Source organism: Crocuta crocuta, unplaced genomic scaffold (assembly GCF_008692635.1).
Source record: "Crocuta crocuta isolate KB4526 unplaced genomic scaffold, BGI_CrCroc_1.0 scaffold130, whole genome shotgun sequence".
Taxonomy (NCBI): domain Eukaryota; kingdom Metazoa; phylum Chordata; class Mammalia; order Carnivora; family Hyaenidae; genus Crocuta; species Crocuta crocuta.
The window spans coordinates 10,508,864-10,527,581 of record NW_027527920.1 but is presented as its reverse complement, the minus strand read 5'-3'; the positions used below and the strand labels follow the sequence as shown (position 1 = coordinate 10,527,581).

Genomic DNA, 18,718 nt, shown 5'->3' with positions numbered 1-18,718 from the left:
GTTCTGGAGATTGTTCCATGTACACTGGAGAAGAATGTGTGTTCTACTTCAGGATGAAATGTTCTGAATATATCTGCAAAATCCATCTGGTCCAGTGTGTCATTCAAAGCCATTGTTTCCTTCTTGATTTTCTGTTTAGATGATCTGCCCATTGGTGTAAGTGGGGTGTTGAAGTCCCCTACTATTATGGTATTATCAATGAGTTTCTTAATGTTTGTGATTGATTTATAAATTTGGTGCTTTCATGTTGAGGGCATAAATGTTTACAATTGTTAGATCTTCTTGGTGGAGAAACCCATTAATTATGATATAATGCCCTTCTTCATCTCTTGTTGCAGTCTTTATTTTAAAATCTCGTTTGTCTGATATAAGTATGGCTACCTCGGCTTTCTTTTGGTGACCGTTAGCATGATAGATGGTTCTCCATCCCCTTACTTTCAATCTGAAGGTGTCTTTAGGTCTAAAATGGGTCTCTTCTAAACAGCATATAGATGGATCTTGTTTTCTTATCCATTCTGATACCCTGTGTCTTTTGATTGGTTTAGTCCAGTAACATTTAGAGTGAATACTGAAAGATAAGAATTTATTGCCATTATGGCGTGTGTAGAGTTGGAGTTTCTGGTGGTGTTCTCTGGTCCTTACTAGTCTTTGTTGCTTTTGGTCTTTCTTGTTTTGTTTTGTCTTTTCGGCCTCCCTCACAGAGTCCCCCTTAAAATTTCTTGCAGGGCTGCTTTAGTGATCACAAACTCCTTTATTTTTTGTTGGTCTGGGAAACTCTTTATCTCTCCTTCTATTTTGAATGACAGCCTTGCTGGATAAAGAATTCTTGGCTGCATTTATTTCTAATTCAGCACATTGAATATATCCTGCCACTCCTTTCTGGCCTCCCAAGTTTCTGTGGGATTGAACCTGATCTGTCTTCCCTTTTAGGTTAAGGATCTTTTCCTCCTTGCTGCTTTCATAATTCTTTCCTTGCCTGAGTGTTTTGTGAATTTGACTATAATATGCCTTGTTGATGGTTGGTTTTTGTTGAATCTAATAAGAGTTCTCTGTGCTTCTTGGATTTTGATATCTGTGTCCCTCCCCAGATTAGGAAAGTTTTCTGCTATGATTTTTCACATAAACCTCATACCCCTTTTTTCTCTCTCATCTTCTAGGACTCCTATGATTCAGATGTTACTCCTTTTTAATAAGTCACTCAGTCCTCTAACTCTTGTATTGTGCTCTTTTCCATTAGTTTCCCTCTTTTTTTCTGCTTTGTTACTCTCCATAATTTTATCTCCTGTGTCACTGATTCACTGCTCTGCTTTGTCCATCCTTGCTGCCATGGCATCTATTTGAGATTGTATCTCAGTTATAGCATTTTTAATTTTGTCCTGGCTGGATTTTCCACCTTTTATCTCCACAGAAAGGGATTCTATACTTTTTTCAACCCCAGCTGATACTCTTATTATCATGATTCTAAATTCTAGTTCAGACATTTTGCTTATATCTGTGTTTATTAAGCCCCTGGCTGTCATTGCTTCCTGTTCTTTCTTTTGGGGTGAATTTCTTTGTTATGTCTCTTTGGAGAAGGAAAAAAATATATAAAATTAAATTTAAATTTAAAATTAAAAAATTAAAAGCAACAAAAAATCAAATAAGGGAAGCTAAATCCTAGGTGTATTTTGGTCTGGTTGTTGAAAGAAGCTTGATAGAATTGAGAAAAAGGGAAAGAAAAGGAAAAAAGTGTAAGAAAAAGTTAAGAAAATAAAAAAAATGTATACAACAAAATGGAATAAAATGAAATAGTTTAAAAATTTAGGAAAAAAAACATAGTAAAAAGAATTTTAAAAATTAAAAATAAATAAAAATAAAATTTTCTGTTTATCCAAGAAAAAGAAAAGGAGAAAAAAGAATTTAAACTAACGCCAAAAAGAGAGAGAGAGAATAGATGAACCTGCAAACAGAATGAACCCTGAATGAAGTTATATCCAGTTTCCCTGAGAACTCAAACTATGAAGCACTCTATAGTCCATACACTAAGCAGTGGTGAGACTTGTGGTGGTCCTCTAGGGCATGTGCTTGGAAGGCGCAGCTGGGCAGGGTTTGGAGAACCCCTAGTGTTCTCAACTAGGTGGCGCCGCTTAGCTACTGGGGTGTATCAGTGTGGTGCTCCTGCACATGTATCGCATGCACAGGAGAGGTGAAAATGACATTACCCAGCTTCCTAGTTTCTGGCCCAGGAACTCTGCGCTAGGAGAGGAATTGCCCATCATGGGGTGTACACGTGTCAACTGTTCATACCATTCAGTTTTTCAGAGTAATTGTATTGACTTACATCCCCATTAATTTGTGAATGCTTCTCACCAGTAGTTAGTATGGCACTCTCTGGATCCTGATCCCACTGGGTATGTGGTACTATCACATTATGGTCTTAATTACATTATCCCTAATGATTAATGAGATTAAGCATTTCTTCACATATTTATTGGCCATTTGAGTAATACCAGGGCAAGAGAAAGAACATGCATGCATATTTGAGTGGGGGAGGGGGAGAGTGAGAAGGAGATAGAGAATCCCATGCAGACTCTGTACTGTCAGCGCAGAACCCAACTCAGGGCTCGATCCCACAAACCGTGAAGTTATGGCCTGAGCTGAAATCAAGTCAGACACTCAACCGAGTCACCCAGGTGCCCTTGGATAATTCCGTTGTGAAGTGGCTGTTCAGATGTTCTGCCTATAAATCCTACTGGGTTGTATTTTTGATTTTTAGGAGTTCTTTCTATTTTCTCTAAGAAAAAGTCTTTGTCAGTTGTACATGCCGTAAATAACTTCTCCTACACTATGGTTTATCTTTACATTCTCTTACTGTTGTCCTTTTTATGAGCGAAAGTTCCTCATTTTGATGTAGTTTAATCAATTTTTCTTTATGGTTTTCAGTTTTTGTGTTCTGTTCAATAAATATTAACCTGAATTTCAGGTTTTAAAATTTGTTTTTTTTTTTTACTCATTTGTGTATTCTAATTTTCTGCAACAGTCACATACTGCTTTTGTAATTGTTTAAAAGAGAAAAAAATTTTAAAGAAACTAAAGAGAAATAGAAGAGTTTAGCACCCTGTAAAATAAGTTAAAATCCAGTGGATTTGAGGTAAAGAATTATTCTGAAGAATCTAGAAAAAGCTCAATGCCTGCCATACCCACAAATGCCTCTTGAGAAAAGCACTTTTTCTGCATAAGTAACTACCTGCGAAGTCAGCCCATTTTCCTGGCCAGAGCTGATAGGTAGGAGCATGTGCAGGTACAGTGAGGGTAAGGACAGTGAGGAGCCACGAAGGTGCTCCCCCTGAAGCCCCTGATAGGCAAAGATGTTTGGTGACAAGCTGACCCAACCAGATCCTCTTCTTTGGTATGTACGAGTGCTAGGTTAGTTGGGAACCCATCTCCCTACCTTACCCTGGCCCAGTAAAGGAAGTAGCCCGCCTTCTCCAAAGGCCATTCCTGCCTCCTGGGTGCTAGATCCAGTTCTCTCCTTTAAGGACTTCACTCCTCTGATGGTGCCTTCTATCCCACACTACCAGCTTTTCCCTCTTTTTACCAATACATAGACATACCTTTTTTCTTTTTCTTTTTCNTTTCTGAGAGCACAAGCCCGGCAGTGGGGCAGCAGAAGAGTGAGAGAGAGAAAAAGAGAGAGACAGAGAATCTTAAGTACGCTCTACCCTTAGCACTGGGCCTGATGCAGGGTTCCATCCCATGATTCTGGAATCCTGACCTGAGCTTAAAATCAAGAGTCTGACACTCAACCAACTGAGCCACCCAAGCGTCCCCATTATAGACATATCTTTCTAAAAAAAAAAAAAAACTCTACTCTTGCCTTTCCCCCTTCTAGCCATCACTCCTTTTTTTTTTCTGTTTCACAACCCAGCAAAATTTCTGAGAGTTATGTCCACTAATTTTGTCTCCACTTCTTCACCTCTCCTACTTCTAATCCAGTGTGGCTTCTGCTCAACCACCTTCTTCTTTGAAAAAAAATGTTTTAAAAACATTTATTTATTTTTGAGAGAGTAAGCACAAGTAGGGGAGGAGCAGAGACAGAGAGACAGAGGATCCGAAGTGGAAAAGGAGCTTGCTTACAGCAGAGGATCCGAAGCAGTAAGGAGCTTACAGCACAGAGCCTGATGCTGGGCTTGAACTCACAAGCTATGAGATCATGACCTGAGCCAAAATCAAGAGTTGGCCTTAACAGGCTGAGCCATCCAGGTGCTCCTCAACCACCCTTCTGAGATTACACTTGTCAAGGTCAAAAAAGACTTCGATTTCTCTAAATCTAATGGACATTGGTGGGTTTTGTTTTTTTTTCATCTCAGCAGCCTTGAAAAGAGTTGACTGCCCTTTCTGTGAAACATTTTCCTCTTTTGACTGTTACATCACACTGTCCTGATTTTCCTTTTACTTCACTGTTTGCTCTTCTCAGACCCCTTTGCTGACTCTTTTTCAATAAGAGTCAAGCCAATAGAAAGGTGTTGACACTTTTAATTTGCTCCTGTAATACTAAATACCAGTTTATAAGTGTTCTCAGGGCTTGGTCTTGACTTCTCCTTTCCCTTCTTCTATAGTAGCTCCCTGGGTAGAGCCATGGCTTTAAATACCGTCTGTGGGGGGTGCCTGGATGTCTCAGTCAGTTGAGTGTCCGACTCTTGATTTAAGCTCAGGTCATGATTCCAGGGTCATGGAATTGAGCCCCATATCAGGCTCTCCACTGGGTAAGAAGCCTGCCTAAGATGTGCGCCCTCTCTCTGTCTGTCTCTCCCTCTCTCTCTTTCTCTCTCTCTCTCTCACACACACACACACTCTCTCTCTCTCTTTTAGAGAGAGCTCTAAAAGATAATAGTAAAATAAAAAATATATTAAATTTTTTTTAAATAAATGCTGTCTGTAGACTGTGCTTTTGTATTCCTCTTTCTAGCCCAGGCCTCTCCTTGAGCCCCATGCTCATATACCTAATGCTTACCTGACATTCTGTCCTTTGAAATCTCACAGGCATTTTGCCCTTAGCATGTCCTCATTGGACTTGATTCTCACCCATCATTTCAAGCAAGGTCTTTCCCCTAGTCTTTCAAGCTTGGACTTCCTCAAGTCTTTGTCATCAAATTAAATAGCATATCATTTGCCAAAAGCCAGAAACATGGAAGTCATTTTGGCCTCCCCCTTTCCCTCACATTCCATCCATCAGCAAGTCCTGTGTTCATAATGCCCCCTCTCTCCATCTCTACTGCCACCACCCTGATTCCATCAGCCAGTGCCAAATCTTCCTAAGGAGTCTCCCAACTTTCATGATGGCCTCCTTTAATCCTTTCTCTGCTATTTTAAACATCTAAGCCAAGTCATTCAGCTCCTCTGTGTAAACCTGTTCTGTGACCCTCCATTGCACTGAGGAAAAATGTATACCAACAGGCTACATAGCTAGTCCCTGCCTTCCTCTCTGACCTCATCTCATGTGTCACCCCTCCATTCCTACATATCATTCATAGCACTATTCTCAGCTTCTCATCTGCCCCAGACTCTTTGCTCTACTGTCGTTCCCTCCCTCAGTCTACACTGAGGCTGGCTCTTCTCCCAACTGTATGTCTCACTTTATGTGCCACTTCCTCAGGGCCTCCCCAAGTTGACCTCCTTGTTCTTACTTATCCTAGCACCATCACAATTATAATTATTCTGTCTAGCATTCATCACAATGTGTATTATTTATTTGTTTCTTCATTCATTACTTGCCTCTCTTACTAGCATATAAGCTCCGTCAGGTAGATACTTTGGTCTTCACTGTTGGGTAACACAGTACCTCTTGGCATTCCGTCAGTGTTTTTTAAATAAACTTTTGGAGCCCTCAGCAATTGCATAGCTGCAAAAGAGATCCTGTGCCCTCTTGTTCCCTCAAATTCTAAGGATCTGTACTACAGCAACGTGGATGTGTCCTACTTTCTTGCAAATATGAAGAGCTGGTTAACACAGAAATTATTATAAACTGTGCCCAGAATATATAACATGTGCCTTCTCTTGGGTTTTCCATTAGATGCTGACTTCTAATTACCCTCTAGGTTTGCCATTTGAATATAGTAAAGCACACATCTGTGGGTTAGTTTCTGTCGGCGAGGTTAGTTCTGTCCGTCTGTGTGGTGCTCCACATACACGACATACATCATGTTTGTTGAAACGCACCCCAGCTGTTGAAAGTATCCTAGATTTTCCTCTCTCTTTGGTTACTCTACATGTTTAATAAGCTTGCTCTTATTACCCAAGCTGCTTTATTTTCCTTTTGCAGACCTTCATAAGTCCTCATTACGGAATAAATTTGGTGTCAACATATATAATTGTGGTACTCATGGGCATCTGGGCGTTCTTTGTTGCTGGAGGCAGCTGCCGAAGCCTGAAACTGTGCCTCCTCTGCCAAGACAAGGACTTCCTCCTTTTCAACCAGCGTTCCAGATAACCTCTGAGCACCAGCACCTGCCACACAGTAAGCTGCGTCTTTAGAGGAAGCACAGTTGTGCCTTTTTCTAAAAATTCCTTTTCCTGGTGGTATTTAGATGAAACAAAACCCCCTAGATAAAATGTGACTTCATGCAACAGCTCTCTGGAAGGATATATCAGTGGATGTCCACGTCCTGGCTACACATTAGAATCGAATCCCCTGGGGAAACATAAAGAATATTGATATATGGGCTCCACCCTCCACATATAATTGGTCTGGGCGTTTGGTCATTTTTAAAAGCTTTTCCCAGATGACCCTGATGTGCAGCCAGATTGCGAATCATCAGTGTCTAAATAGGAACTTTCTGAGAATACCATAAATGAATAAAAGTCTGATGTTTAGCCGTCTCTCATCTTGTGCTGAGCAGGTAAATCTCTGAATGTCAAATCCTGCTCAGCCTTTGTCTTTTTAAGCTGTGAAGTCACAAAACGCTAAAGGGCTCTCACCCCCGTGAACTTTTCATGTTCTTTACTAGTTCCCTAAATGTATGAGAACATGGTAGGTTGTGCTTCTAAATGCAATAGTAAATCGCACTGACTTACTATGATAATCTAGCCAAAGTAAGCTAGTGATTCACAAGCTGTGTTTTTTTCTGTAGTTTTTACAATCTGGATTTTGCTTTTTGAGGCATTACATTGTTTGTGAGGGAAGGTTCAGTTTCTTTACCTAAGAATCAATTATTTTCTGATTTCTGGGAAGGTATTAGAAACCAAGAATTTTGGTGCAACTTCTGTAAGTCTTTCCTGGGTTTAAGGCTTTTCTCGAGCTGTGCCCCAAGGCAGTGTTTACCAGCAGAGTGCTGGTGGTTGGGCTAGTTGGGGTGAAGCCCGTTATACTATCTCTGAGTAGTTCTGCAGGTTGCTGAGTGATGTACCCTGGGACAGGCTTCACTAGAGCTGGTGAAAGTTCAAGAGCACGAGGCAAACAAGCCAGTAGAGTGATGTTGACACTTTTAATTTGCTCCTGTGATACTGCCAGCACTTCCTCCTCCCCACCAAGTGATGTAGTATAAAATTGGAAATGTGTCCTAAACTGCCAAATCCATGCTTTTACAAAATTCATATAATCTTTAGAGGTAGCAAATGTCTCTTCCAGTTTTTGGTAGCAGATAGAACTTTCCCTTTATAGGAATACCCAAGGTGTTTGTTCAGCTTCTAAGCAGCCCTTTTAATTTCCTTTATTAAGAGGAAATGCCAGTGAATTGTGCCTTTACGAACTAGAAATTGTTCCCAGTTGATGGTTTTTAGGGAGCGGATGGTGTGAAATGAAAATTTCCTACACATTAAAGTGATCAGCTCAATGGATCCCATATGTGCAGTAGAACACCCAAAAGAGATAGGAGCAGCAGTGAGAGGGAGCCTCGCCAGTGCCGTGACAGATGGAAGAATTGGACGGTACTGTGGGGAAGAATGATGAACGTGTTTAAAATTGAAATGTAGCCAGTATTTTGGGCTAGCCACACGTCATTCCAGGAGCCAAACCTTTCACGTGAACTAGGTCTTTAGCCGTGAAATCTCCCCCCATGTTTTAATTGCTAGAATTTGTCAATCTAGGTATTCAAGAGAAATAGGATTTCTAGCAAGACTGTAAACAGTCCCATAGCAATTATAGTTATTCCCCTAAAGTTTACCTCACAGCACTAATACCAGTGTTTCCACTGGAATTTGCAGGTTTCCACCTCTGTACAAGGTTTTCCTTAGACTAACAGAGCCACAGGAAGAGTCAGGGACACAGAGACTGAGTAGTGAAATTTACTGTGCAGAGTTGAGGGAAACAGGATGCCCACTGAACTGGGCTTTATTCCTTTAGGAATGTGGTGTTCTTTGGTGAACAGAATAAGAAAAATATATAGTTGGTTATTACTTTTGACTTACAAATCTCTTAAATGGACAGTCTGATAAGATATTTGATCTGTAAAGTATTGAAAAATCCGAGAATATTAATATTACTCGTTCCTGCCCTCTGAGGATATCCTCTGTGCTTTAATAGTTTAATATTAAGTAAAGAATCTGGGATATGGTACAGTCTCACTTATAAAAACTTCTCAGGCTAGAGGAAATTTTTCTTTGATGGTAAGACTCTTGTCTAAGGAAATTATTTAATAATCTTTGATTCCCTGTGAATAAGGGAACTTTGTAATCCTGATTTCTCTTAAAAACTGAGCATTGCCATAGTCAGCTAGGCACTGTTGTGATAAATAGCCCTGATTTGCCTGATGCCAGGGATACTGGGAAGGAGAGGAGACGATAGTATTCCTCTGTTGCTGTGTATATATTGAGGTGCCTTTTTTTTTTTTCTTTAAACATTTGTTATCTATGATGAGCCTTCTGAGCCCTGATAGTATTTGGAGAGGAGGAGGTGGTGGTGATATTTTATGTTCTCCTCCACACAGAGCTTTCTCAGTTTGGAAGGAAATGTGGGTATCGTTCAAGTTGACCTTGGAATATGAATATTATTGCAGTGCTGGAATATTTTGCCATGTGATTAATAGAGATCGGTTTTATTGCTCTCTAATTTGTATTCATTTTTTATTCATGTAAGCTAGTAGTGGTAACTGGAGAAGTTTTGTTACTTCAATCCTGGGCCTGCTTGGCTGGTCGTACCATAGTAGCAGCTTCTGTTAGAGCTTCTAATGAAAACATGGCTGAAAGGAAGAAATGATGACAATGGCAGATTGCCTAGAAAATGGGTTTTGTTCTCAATGTGAATTTTCTATTTTAAATCACATTTCAGTGTTTGCGGAGAGTGGTAGATTCACATCAAAAATATTAGGTGTTCTTATCCTTAGAGTTGGTGCAGTATCTGCAGTCGTGACAGAAGCTTCCTCTTAGCTGCTACTCCTGCCACTTAGTAGTCACCTCCCAGTAGCCCCAAGACAGAGATTAGCAGTCGTCATGGGCCTGAGGGCTCCAGGAAGGCCAGGGGGGCAGCCTGTCTTGGGCGGCAGCAGCCTGCTCCCCAGGAAGAGCTCCTTGAAGGCACTGGCTTCCGTTGGCCAGCTGTTTCTTAGGCCCTGCTGTTCCTGACTCCGGGTGGACAAAGTAGGTATCGCAGCAAAACAATTTTAAAGTGCTTTGCTTGCAGCATTTTGTTTATGATTGCAGTGTTTACAGTTCTCATTTAATAAAAGGCTTTACTTCTATTAAATTCTAGTGTTTAGAGAGGTGGGTACTGTATGTATTGTTTTATATAAGTATGCAATATGTATCATTTTATATAAGTTATGCTGTTATGTCATGTATCCTTGTAATATCAGGCCTTGCATTCAATACACAATGCAATAGACTCTTTCCAGACCTGTATTTTTCAGTGAACAATAAAAATATTGTTTGGCACTATTCTTTTCCCATGTTTCCTCTTCTTTGGAGTAGTGTATCCTTCAGTATCTGTTACAGTTTTTGTCTCTCATAAAACTTGGCTGTATATTCTTTTGTTTATGACTGGTCAGTTCTGAGACTTTTTAAAGAGAAATCTTTGTGAACCTTAAAATTCATAAGGCCTATTTCATTTCTGTGCGTTCAGAAACAATTTGATGCAGAGAAGTTCCTTGAGGTGTCCTAAACCAAGTGGAAGATTATTCTCAAAGATCGTAGAAACTCACCTTTAAAAATCTCCTCTACGTAATTTTTTTTAAGTTTATTTATTTATTTTGAGAGAGAGAGTGAGAGTGAGAGCAAGCGACCATGAGCAGGGAAGGGGCAGAGAGACAGCGAGAGAAAGAGAGAGAGAGAGAGAGAGAATCTCAGCTAGGCTCTGCACTGTCAGTGTGGAGCCCCATGTGGGGCTTGAACTCACCAAACTGTGAGATCATGACCTGAGCCTAAGTTGGACACTCAACCTACTGAGCCACCCAGGCGCCCCCTCTCCTCTAAGTAATTGTAAAACAGTAAATTTATAAAACAACATGTAATAGTGGCTAAAGATGGAATTGTCTGACAAGGAGAGTACCGTTTAGTACCCAGTGACCCTAAGCAGCTTACAGAGTCCTTTTGTGTCTTTCTCCCCTTGATGTGGAGACAATGCAGCTAAGGGTTTGAGCTTGGCTTTCACCATCAGACAGGCTATGAAGACAATTGTTATGGCCTGAAACTCAAACCACGTGATGCCAGTTCTCGCTGGTTTGAAAGGAGGCTGCTCCAGGTTTATGTTGACTGTGTTGCTCAGTGAAATAACTTCAGGGACCAAGAGCTTTTTGGTCCCAATTTGTATGCCAGTGGAAGCGATGTGTATTTTTTAGGTAATAGTTCAGATTTATGTACAGTTTTTTGGCCCTTCCCCACTGAAACTGTGGCCCTAGTTTAATTGTTGTTTGTTTGATATTTAGTTGGAATAAGGATTTCCCTGTGATGAGCCTCAGCAGATCAGAAACCTCCAATGGAAAGAAGTACATATTTTATCTTCACCTCATTGAAAATGCTGAAGAGAAAGAGCCACTTAACTGGCTTATGGATTCAGTCTTAGTAAAAGAATTGGGGACTTGACACATTCTAAGGTGATCGTAATTATGAGCCCTGAGCAGGTCCTGGCTTCAAGACTCAATACTAGAAGGTACATGTTGCATAAGTGTGGATCACTATAAATCCTTTTTCGACTTTATATTAAATCATTCATTTTTCAGTGCTTGAACAAAATCAGAGGTGGAGTTTGTAGTGTTTCATCAGGGCCTAGCATGCAGAGAACGCTGTATTAGATACTTTAAAAAGATGGAAAAGAACAAGATGGTGGAGATCTTTGTCTTCTGGGAACATATAATCTCACTGCACAGATGAGAACACATATTACTTTAAGGCAACTAAAAAATGTGCTACCAATTATGAAATAATATAGAATAGCTTGAGTGCATGATACTTGCAATTTTAGTGGTAGATGAAAGGCACCTGGGTAACGGGTGTAGATCCAGGGGGAGAGGGGGAAAAGTGGGACTGAGGGCTGAACCCTGGGGAACTCCAGCTGAGAGTTTGGAAAAAGGGAAGTAGAGTTGTCAACTGAAAAAGAAAGGAAAACCAGGAGAATGTGGTGGCCTGAGAGGGGAAAGTATATCACGTACTGTTGAATAATGAGTAAGATGAGTGAGAATTGATCATTACACATGGAGAGATGGAATTTCAGTGTATGGATGAACACCTAACAGGAGTGGATTATAAATATTGGGTGATAACGACATCGACACAGCATATTGAGTACAGACAACCATTATAATTCTAGTAGGAGAATGGGATGATAGCCTGAGGATTATGAGGGCGCCACAGAGGGTGTTTTTCCTCCCTTCTGCCCCCATCATTTCTCATTATAACAACATGTTTGTATGAAGATGGGAATTATTTAGTGGAAAGAGAAAAATTGATGCAGAACATGGGGAGGACAGTTGCCAAAGCAAAGTAACTGAAGAAGGAGTAGAGTGAAATTTTTAGTATTAAATGCTTAGATAAGTCAAAATGTTTTTTTCTTGTTTTCTTTTTCTTTTTTCTTGTTTTTTTTTAAATATTATTATTATTATTATTAATTTGAGAGATTGAGACAGAGTATGAGCAGGGAAGGGGCAGAGGGAGAAGGAGACAAAGAATCTGAAGCAGGCTCCAGGCTCCGAGCTGTCAGCACAGAGCCCAGTGCAGGGCTCAAACTCACAAGACTGTGAGATCATGAGCTGAAGTCGGATGCTTAACCGACTCAGCCACCCAGGTGCCCCAAGCTTTTTTTTTTAGAAACTAGAAAAAGAGGAGCAAACTAAAGCTAAAATAAGCAGAAGAAAGGAAATGAGTAGCAAAAGAGTAGCAAAAATCAAAGAGCAGAAAAACAGTGAAGAATTTCAATGAAACAAAAATCTGGTTCTTTGAGAGTATCAATAAAATTGATAAAACTCTGGCCAGATTGATAAGGAAAAAAGAGGGTACCAGTTATGAATATCACTACAGATCCTACATGTATTAAATAAAATGGAAAATTATAAACAACTTAATGCCAGTAAATTAAACACTTAGATGAAATAGACAATTACCTTTAAAAACTCAAGAAGAAATTTAAAATCTGAATATCTCTCCAGACTATGTTTTTTCTTCTTTTTTTTTAATCTATTTTTTTAAGTGTTTTATTTATTTCTAGGAGAGAGAGAGACAGCGTGAGCAGGGGAGGGTCAGAGAGAGAGGGAATCACAGACTCTGAAACAGGCTCCAGGCTCTGAGCTGGCAGTCAGCACAGAGCCCGACGCGGGGCTCGAACCCACGAACCGCAAGATCATGACCTAAGCGAAAGTCGGACGCTTAACCGACTAAGCCACCCAGGCGCCCCTATGTTTTTTCTTCTTAACATGACTTATAATTATTTATTAAACCTGGAGATCATATATTGAGTAACAGGAACTGAAATAGGCTTTTAGTGTAAATTTTATGTTAATCTGAGCAAAAGTTGGACTGTATTTAATGTTTGTTGCAGCTCTAGGTACCAGAGTCTTCAGATTTCTCTAGTGTCCTTGTTTTGTCTCCCCTCTTGACTTTGGGCTTCTTTATATGTTTCACGTCAAAGAAAGTCTCTGTTTTACAGCTCTTTCAGCTATAATCCACTGTTATTCTATTGGAAACCTATTGGTGTGACAGTAAGACGTAAGAGAAAGAAGGTGTCTTATAATCTTAAGATTAAATTTCAGCTTTGTAGTGGGCATGCATCCTTAGACTAAGTGTCTCTTAGCTTTTTACCTCTTAGGTAAGATAAGAAAGCCAAAGAGGGCTAGAATGGGAGAAATGCCTTCCTCCCAGGTTGGACAAGGCTCTTAGAAGGTCTTTTTCTGTGGACAGTCAGTCTTTGTTATGGAGAACACTGGGCATAATACAGTATTTGCACTTACCCTTTCCCTGCCTGAGCCATAAGGGATGGACTTATGAGGTTCTGGTCGTGTTCCTACAGGTAAAACCTATAAAAATGTGAGCTCTTAGGATTGTATGCTACTCTTAGGAATTTCTCACTATTATGCTACTCCACATCAGACTCCAGCAGTTTGTTAAAATTAGCATTTAAATGTCCCTACCTATTTATGGCTCCCTCAATTATGACTCTGGATTCCCCTGTCTCCCCAGATTTCAGGGTGATGGCTTGTCCTGAGACTCAGTTCTCTAAGAAGTGCAAGACCTTATTGATTTTTAATTTGTTGAGTGTTTTCTTGTTGTGAGAATGGGAGTGACAACTTCCAAGCTCTTTACATGTTGGAGCTAACCAGATATCCCCTCTGTCTATTAAAGAAATTGAATTTGTAGTTTTCATGAGTGAAATTCTTAGAAGTCTTCATTGGAGAATTCTACCAAACAGAAAGAAAAAAGGAGAAGGAAAAGATACAATTCTGCACAAACTGTTCTAGAAAATAGAAGAGATGGCACGCCTTCTAGTTCATTCTATGAGCATTGCCAAGCATTATTTTGATAACAAAACCGGACAAAGGTATTATAAAGGAAAACAAAAATAAAAACAGAACTACAGACCAGTATCTATCATGTATAAACATGTAAAATTCCTCAACAATGTTTTGGCAGATTGAATCCAGTAATACATAAAAGATAAAATGCATGTGACCAAATGGAGTTTATCCCAATAACACAAAATTAGTTTAACATACAAATACCATTCAGTTCACCAAGTTAACAGACTAAAACAAACATATGATCGTATCAGCAGATAAAGCTTTTGACAAGATCTAAACTCCATTTTTTTACTGTAAATCACAAAGGGAAAAAATGGATTTGACTGCATAAAATTTAAAACAGCAAAAGATACCCTAAGAAAGAAGACTAGGAGAAATATCTTTGGCATATATTACAAAGAATTGCTGCCTATAATATATAAGACTCTTTTATAAATAAAAAAAGACGACTGATTTAGTGAAGTGATCAAAGGACATAAACAGATAATTCACAGATAGTATGTAAATGTAATAGCCAACAAACATAAGTAAATGCTAAACTATTAATAATAAAAGAATACAAAATAATTTTTAGGTTTCTCAGATTGTCAAAGGTGAAAAAGATTGATAATATCAAGGATGGTTGAACATATGGTGGAAACAGCATGTGGTGAGAAAGCAAATTAATACAGCCTTTTGGGTGATAATTTAGCAAAATTTATTATATCTATAAAATGTTGAGATCTACATATTTTGAGCCAGCAATTCCTTTTCTGAGAAGGAATTAATATTCCTATTAAAATATATCCAAGTGCAAAAGGATCTTGGGGTAGTAGTGTAACGGTAAAGAATTTGCAAAGTCTGTCAGTACAGCTTTGCCTCAAGGAGCAGAATATTTGATAGCCATTAAAAAGAATGAGGATGGGGGCGCCTGGGTGGCTTAGTCGGTTAACCGTACTTTACCGTACGTACCGTAATTTACATATGATAAAATGCACAGATTTAAAGTATACAGTTGGCTGGGTTTTGACAAATGGATATGCCTATTTGGTAAACACCACATCTATCAAGATATAGAACATTGCCTTCCCCCGATGCTTTCCTCATGCTCCTTTCTGGTCAATTCACCCCACTTTCTGCAGAGGTAATTGCCAGTTCCAACTTGTATCACCATAGATTCGTTTCACTTGTTTTGAACTTCATCTAAATGGAATAACACTAACTGTACTCTTTCTTGTCTGACTTCTTTCCTCCAACGTGATTTTCTGAGATTCATCCATGTTTTGTGTATATCAGTAATTTAAACTTTATGCTGAATAACATTCCATCTTTTGGATACTCAATTTGTTTATCTGTTCTTTTGTTGATAAGTACGTATTATTCTTTTCATATTATTCTTTATATATTATATTTAGTGGTTTCTGCTTGCTTCCCCAAATGAGATTGTGATACCATTTATCCCTGAATATACAAACCCTATCTAAACCATGTTTGAATCTCCATCAGTTAATCTGTGCTTAGCAGATAGTAGTTATTCATTAAATTTTTGCTTTTGAATAAGGAGGTATGAGAAAGGAAGTCAGATGGAAGTTACTTTGAATGATAGAAGAGAGATTGAGGAAAATGCTGTTCTGACAAAATGTGAGTTTTTCCACACGAAGCACTTCTCCAGTTCTCAGTGGACACTGAGTAGGTGTTCTACAATTTAACTTGTTTCTGACACTAACTCCCCAGAGTTAGTACAGACCCTACAGGTTAAAAGGCTCAATCCCACAAGACTGTCCCCACTTCAGACACCAGTTGTAAGTCCCAGATTGTCACTTGTACTTCTGACCAACGGCTATAAATTGTGACTTTCCATGGCTCCCTCTCAGGTCTGATAATGTGCTGGAACAGCTCACAAAACTCAGGGAAACAATTACTTATATTTACTGCCTTCTTATAAAGGATATTACAAAGAATACAGATGAACAGCCAGATAAAGAGAGGTACTTAGGTCAAAGCATGGGGAAGGGCACAGAGCTTCCATGCCCTCTCTGGGTGTACTACCCTCCCAGTACCTTCATGGTTGGAAGGTCTCTGACGCCTTTGTTTAGAGTTTCTGTGGAGGTCCCATCATATAGGTGTGATTGATTAAGTCATTGGCTATTGGTGACTGAACTCAATTCTCAGTATTTCCCTGGAGGTCGGCAGGGGAGGGCAGGTAGGGCTGCAAATTCTAACCCTCTAATCACTTGACTGGTTCCTCTGGCAACCAGCATCCTATCCTCCAAACATCACCTCTTTAGCATAATCTTAGGTATGGCTTGAAAGGGCTTATTATGAATAACATTTGGGCTCTCTGTACCAGGAGCTGGGGACAAAGACCAAACACATATTTATTATTACATCACAGTATCGCAGAAGATTAATCCAGATTTCACCCAGTGGCTAAGAGAAAGTGATAAGCTCCAAAGCATACTTGTTCTCAATGGAAGATTATACCTTATTTAGGAAAACTTTTCTTTAAAAAAAAAAAATTTTCAAATGTTTATTTTTGAGAGAGAGCATAAGCCAGGGAGGGCAGAGACTCACAGGCCGTGAGATCATGACCTGAGCCAAAGTTGGACACTTAACTGACTGAGCCACCAGTCACCCCAGGAAAACTTTTCATATGTTTATGTGTTGGGTGGTTTGGAAGGAAGGAAACTATGATGCATGAGATCTGTTGTTGGATGTCTAGGTAGCTTGGGAAACTAGTTTCAGCAAGCTACCTGCCTCACCAGGAGAGTCTTTACTTCTTGCTGAGAAGCTAGTAATGACAGAGTCTACTACATCACTGACACAGAATTCCTGTAGAGTCTGTCCTTGAACCTATAGCCCTGTGTTTGTTGTCTTCATTGCAGGTAATTAAAAGTTAATATTTGAAACTGGTGAACTCAAGCAGAAATAATGACTTTGACTTACAGTATCAAGAGGTCATACCTGACCATGTGAATAAGGAGCACACTTCTTGGGCTCCCACCCACAGGGTGGGTCCCAGGGAAGGTCCCAGCCCTGGCCAGGCTTCTTCTAGATGGGCCAGGAGGATAAGCTCTCAATGGAAATGCCAAGACAGGGCAGGGTGACATTTGGCTTTGTGTAGGTGCTTTTATTGTTTTTGTGGGTTTTTTTTTTTTTTTACAATTTTATTGAAGAATAATTGGTGTAAGATAAATGACACGTATTTAAAGTGTAAAATTTGAACAGTCTTGACCTATACAGAGAAACTATTACCACAAACAGGATAATGAACATATCCATCACCTCACCAATTTATGGTACCCCTTTGTAATCCCTTCCTCCCCCCCCTTCTACCCGTCTCATCCCTAGGCGACCACTGATCTGCTATCACTGTAGTTTATTTTGCAGTTTTTAAGAATTTTATACAAATGGAATTATAGAGTGTGTGCTTGTGTGCTCATGTGCACGTGCACACATCTGTGTATTTATTCCTTCTCTCCAGTTTGGCCTTTGGAATATAGAGAAAGTGCAATGAATGTATCCTTGGGACACATTTGGTTTGCTGAAGTAAGAGGTGGGGGTTACATCCCAGGAGCTGAGCTGACTCCTTTCTCTACTTGCAGTTGGCAATCTTTGGACCGACTTTTCCTGAACAGAGGCCAGGGTTTAATATGACCAAGCAGAGTGGAGGCAGGAGGTTGTTGTTGACTTTCCAGAAATTGTTGGCACAAATGCCTTTAGTGCCTTTAGCCTTTGGGACTTTACGAGGTTGTGGCATGATTGAGATAAGCATAGTAAATTCTATTATAAGAAGGTGTTTTCATGTCACTGGAGCTGCGAAGGGCAGACTCATACTGTCACTGCAGATCCTAGAGCTGCCTGAGCTGTGTGACCTTAACGTAGCCCAGGGCAAGAGCTCTGGTTTGGTTTCCTACTTATAAGGACAGTGTTTCCTCTTTCCCTGGGTTGTGGGTTAATGGAGTGAAGGTCCATTCAGTCTAGGAGATACAGGTGGGAGACTTACTGAAGCCTCCCTGGTTGACCTGCAGTCATAACAGTATGCTGACCCAGTTGCAGTAATTCGTTTATGGTGGATAATCCTGTATTACAAGGCACTGTGGCCTTATCCCTGCCCAGTCGTTATAAAATGAAAGGAGGGAGTTAGCCCCTGGCACTTGGCTCCTGCAGCAGGGTCCCCTAACAAGTTAACCAGGCATCCTTGTGCGTATAGCTCCAAGCTCCTGCAAAGGCACCAGAATGCCCTAGGTCGAGTCACTACTGAGCCCCTGCACCCCAGGGCCTGGCCAAGGATCACTGCCAAGGTGAGGAGGGCTGGGAAGCCCCATGGAACTACAGGAAGAGGTGTGAGGGAAAGGGGATCTCTGCCTAAGGCCTGCTGCTTTGTTCACCTTGGCCTGATTTCCTCTCTGCCCTCTTTTCTAACATCCTCCCTATCCACCCGCCCGGATTCCCCCATCCTCTATCTCTCATCCTTCATTCTTTGCCCCTCACAACTCTGTTCTTGAGTTGATTTTTTCCATGAAAGCCCTCTAGGTTTAAGTGTTGCAGAGGGTATGTCAAAGGAGGTTAGCAGTCCATACGTGCACAGTGGCTGTGCTGGCCTCTGGCCACATGTGGCTGCTGAGCACTTAGGATGTGTCAAATGAAACTGAGAAAAAAACTTGATTTATTTTCCTTTTTTAAAGAATGTTTATTTTTGAGAGAGAGAGAAAGGGGGGGGAGAGAAAAGAGAGCAAGTGGGGAAAGGAGGGAAAGAAACAGAGGTTCTGAGGCTGGCTCTGCTGACAGCAGAGAGCCTATTACAGGGCTCGAACTCTCCA

The 18,718-nt window shown here is 40.2% G+C and overlaps 1 protein-coding gene across 6 annotated transcripts in view; it reads left to right on the top strand.

Annotated features, from left to right (window-relative positions):
- Positions 1-18,718, top strand: part of APH1B (aph-1B gamma-secretase subunit) — an 82,310-nt gene that overhangs the window by 30,982 nt on the left and 32,610 nt on the right. For 3 of the 6 annotated variants that reach the window (XM_077747596.1, XM_077747604.1, XM_077747615.1), the window contains exon 6: positions 6,302-6,496. In XM_077747596.1, the coding sequence (XP_077603722.1) occupies positions 6,302-6,469 (168 nt within the window). In that variant the 3' untranslated portion in view covers positions 6,470-6,496. Of the gene's footprint in view, positions 1-6,301; positions 9,850-10,835; positions 10,882-18,718 lie in introns of those variants that run through there. The other 3 variants (XM_077747633.1, XM_077747589.1, XM_077747624.1) reach the window with 2 other exon arrangements.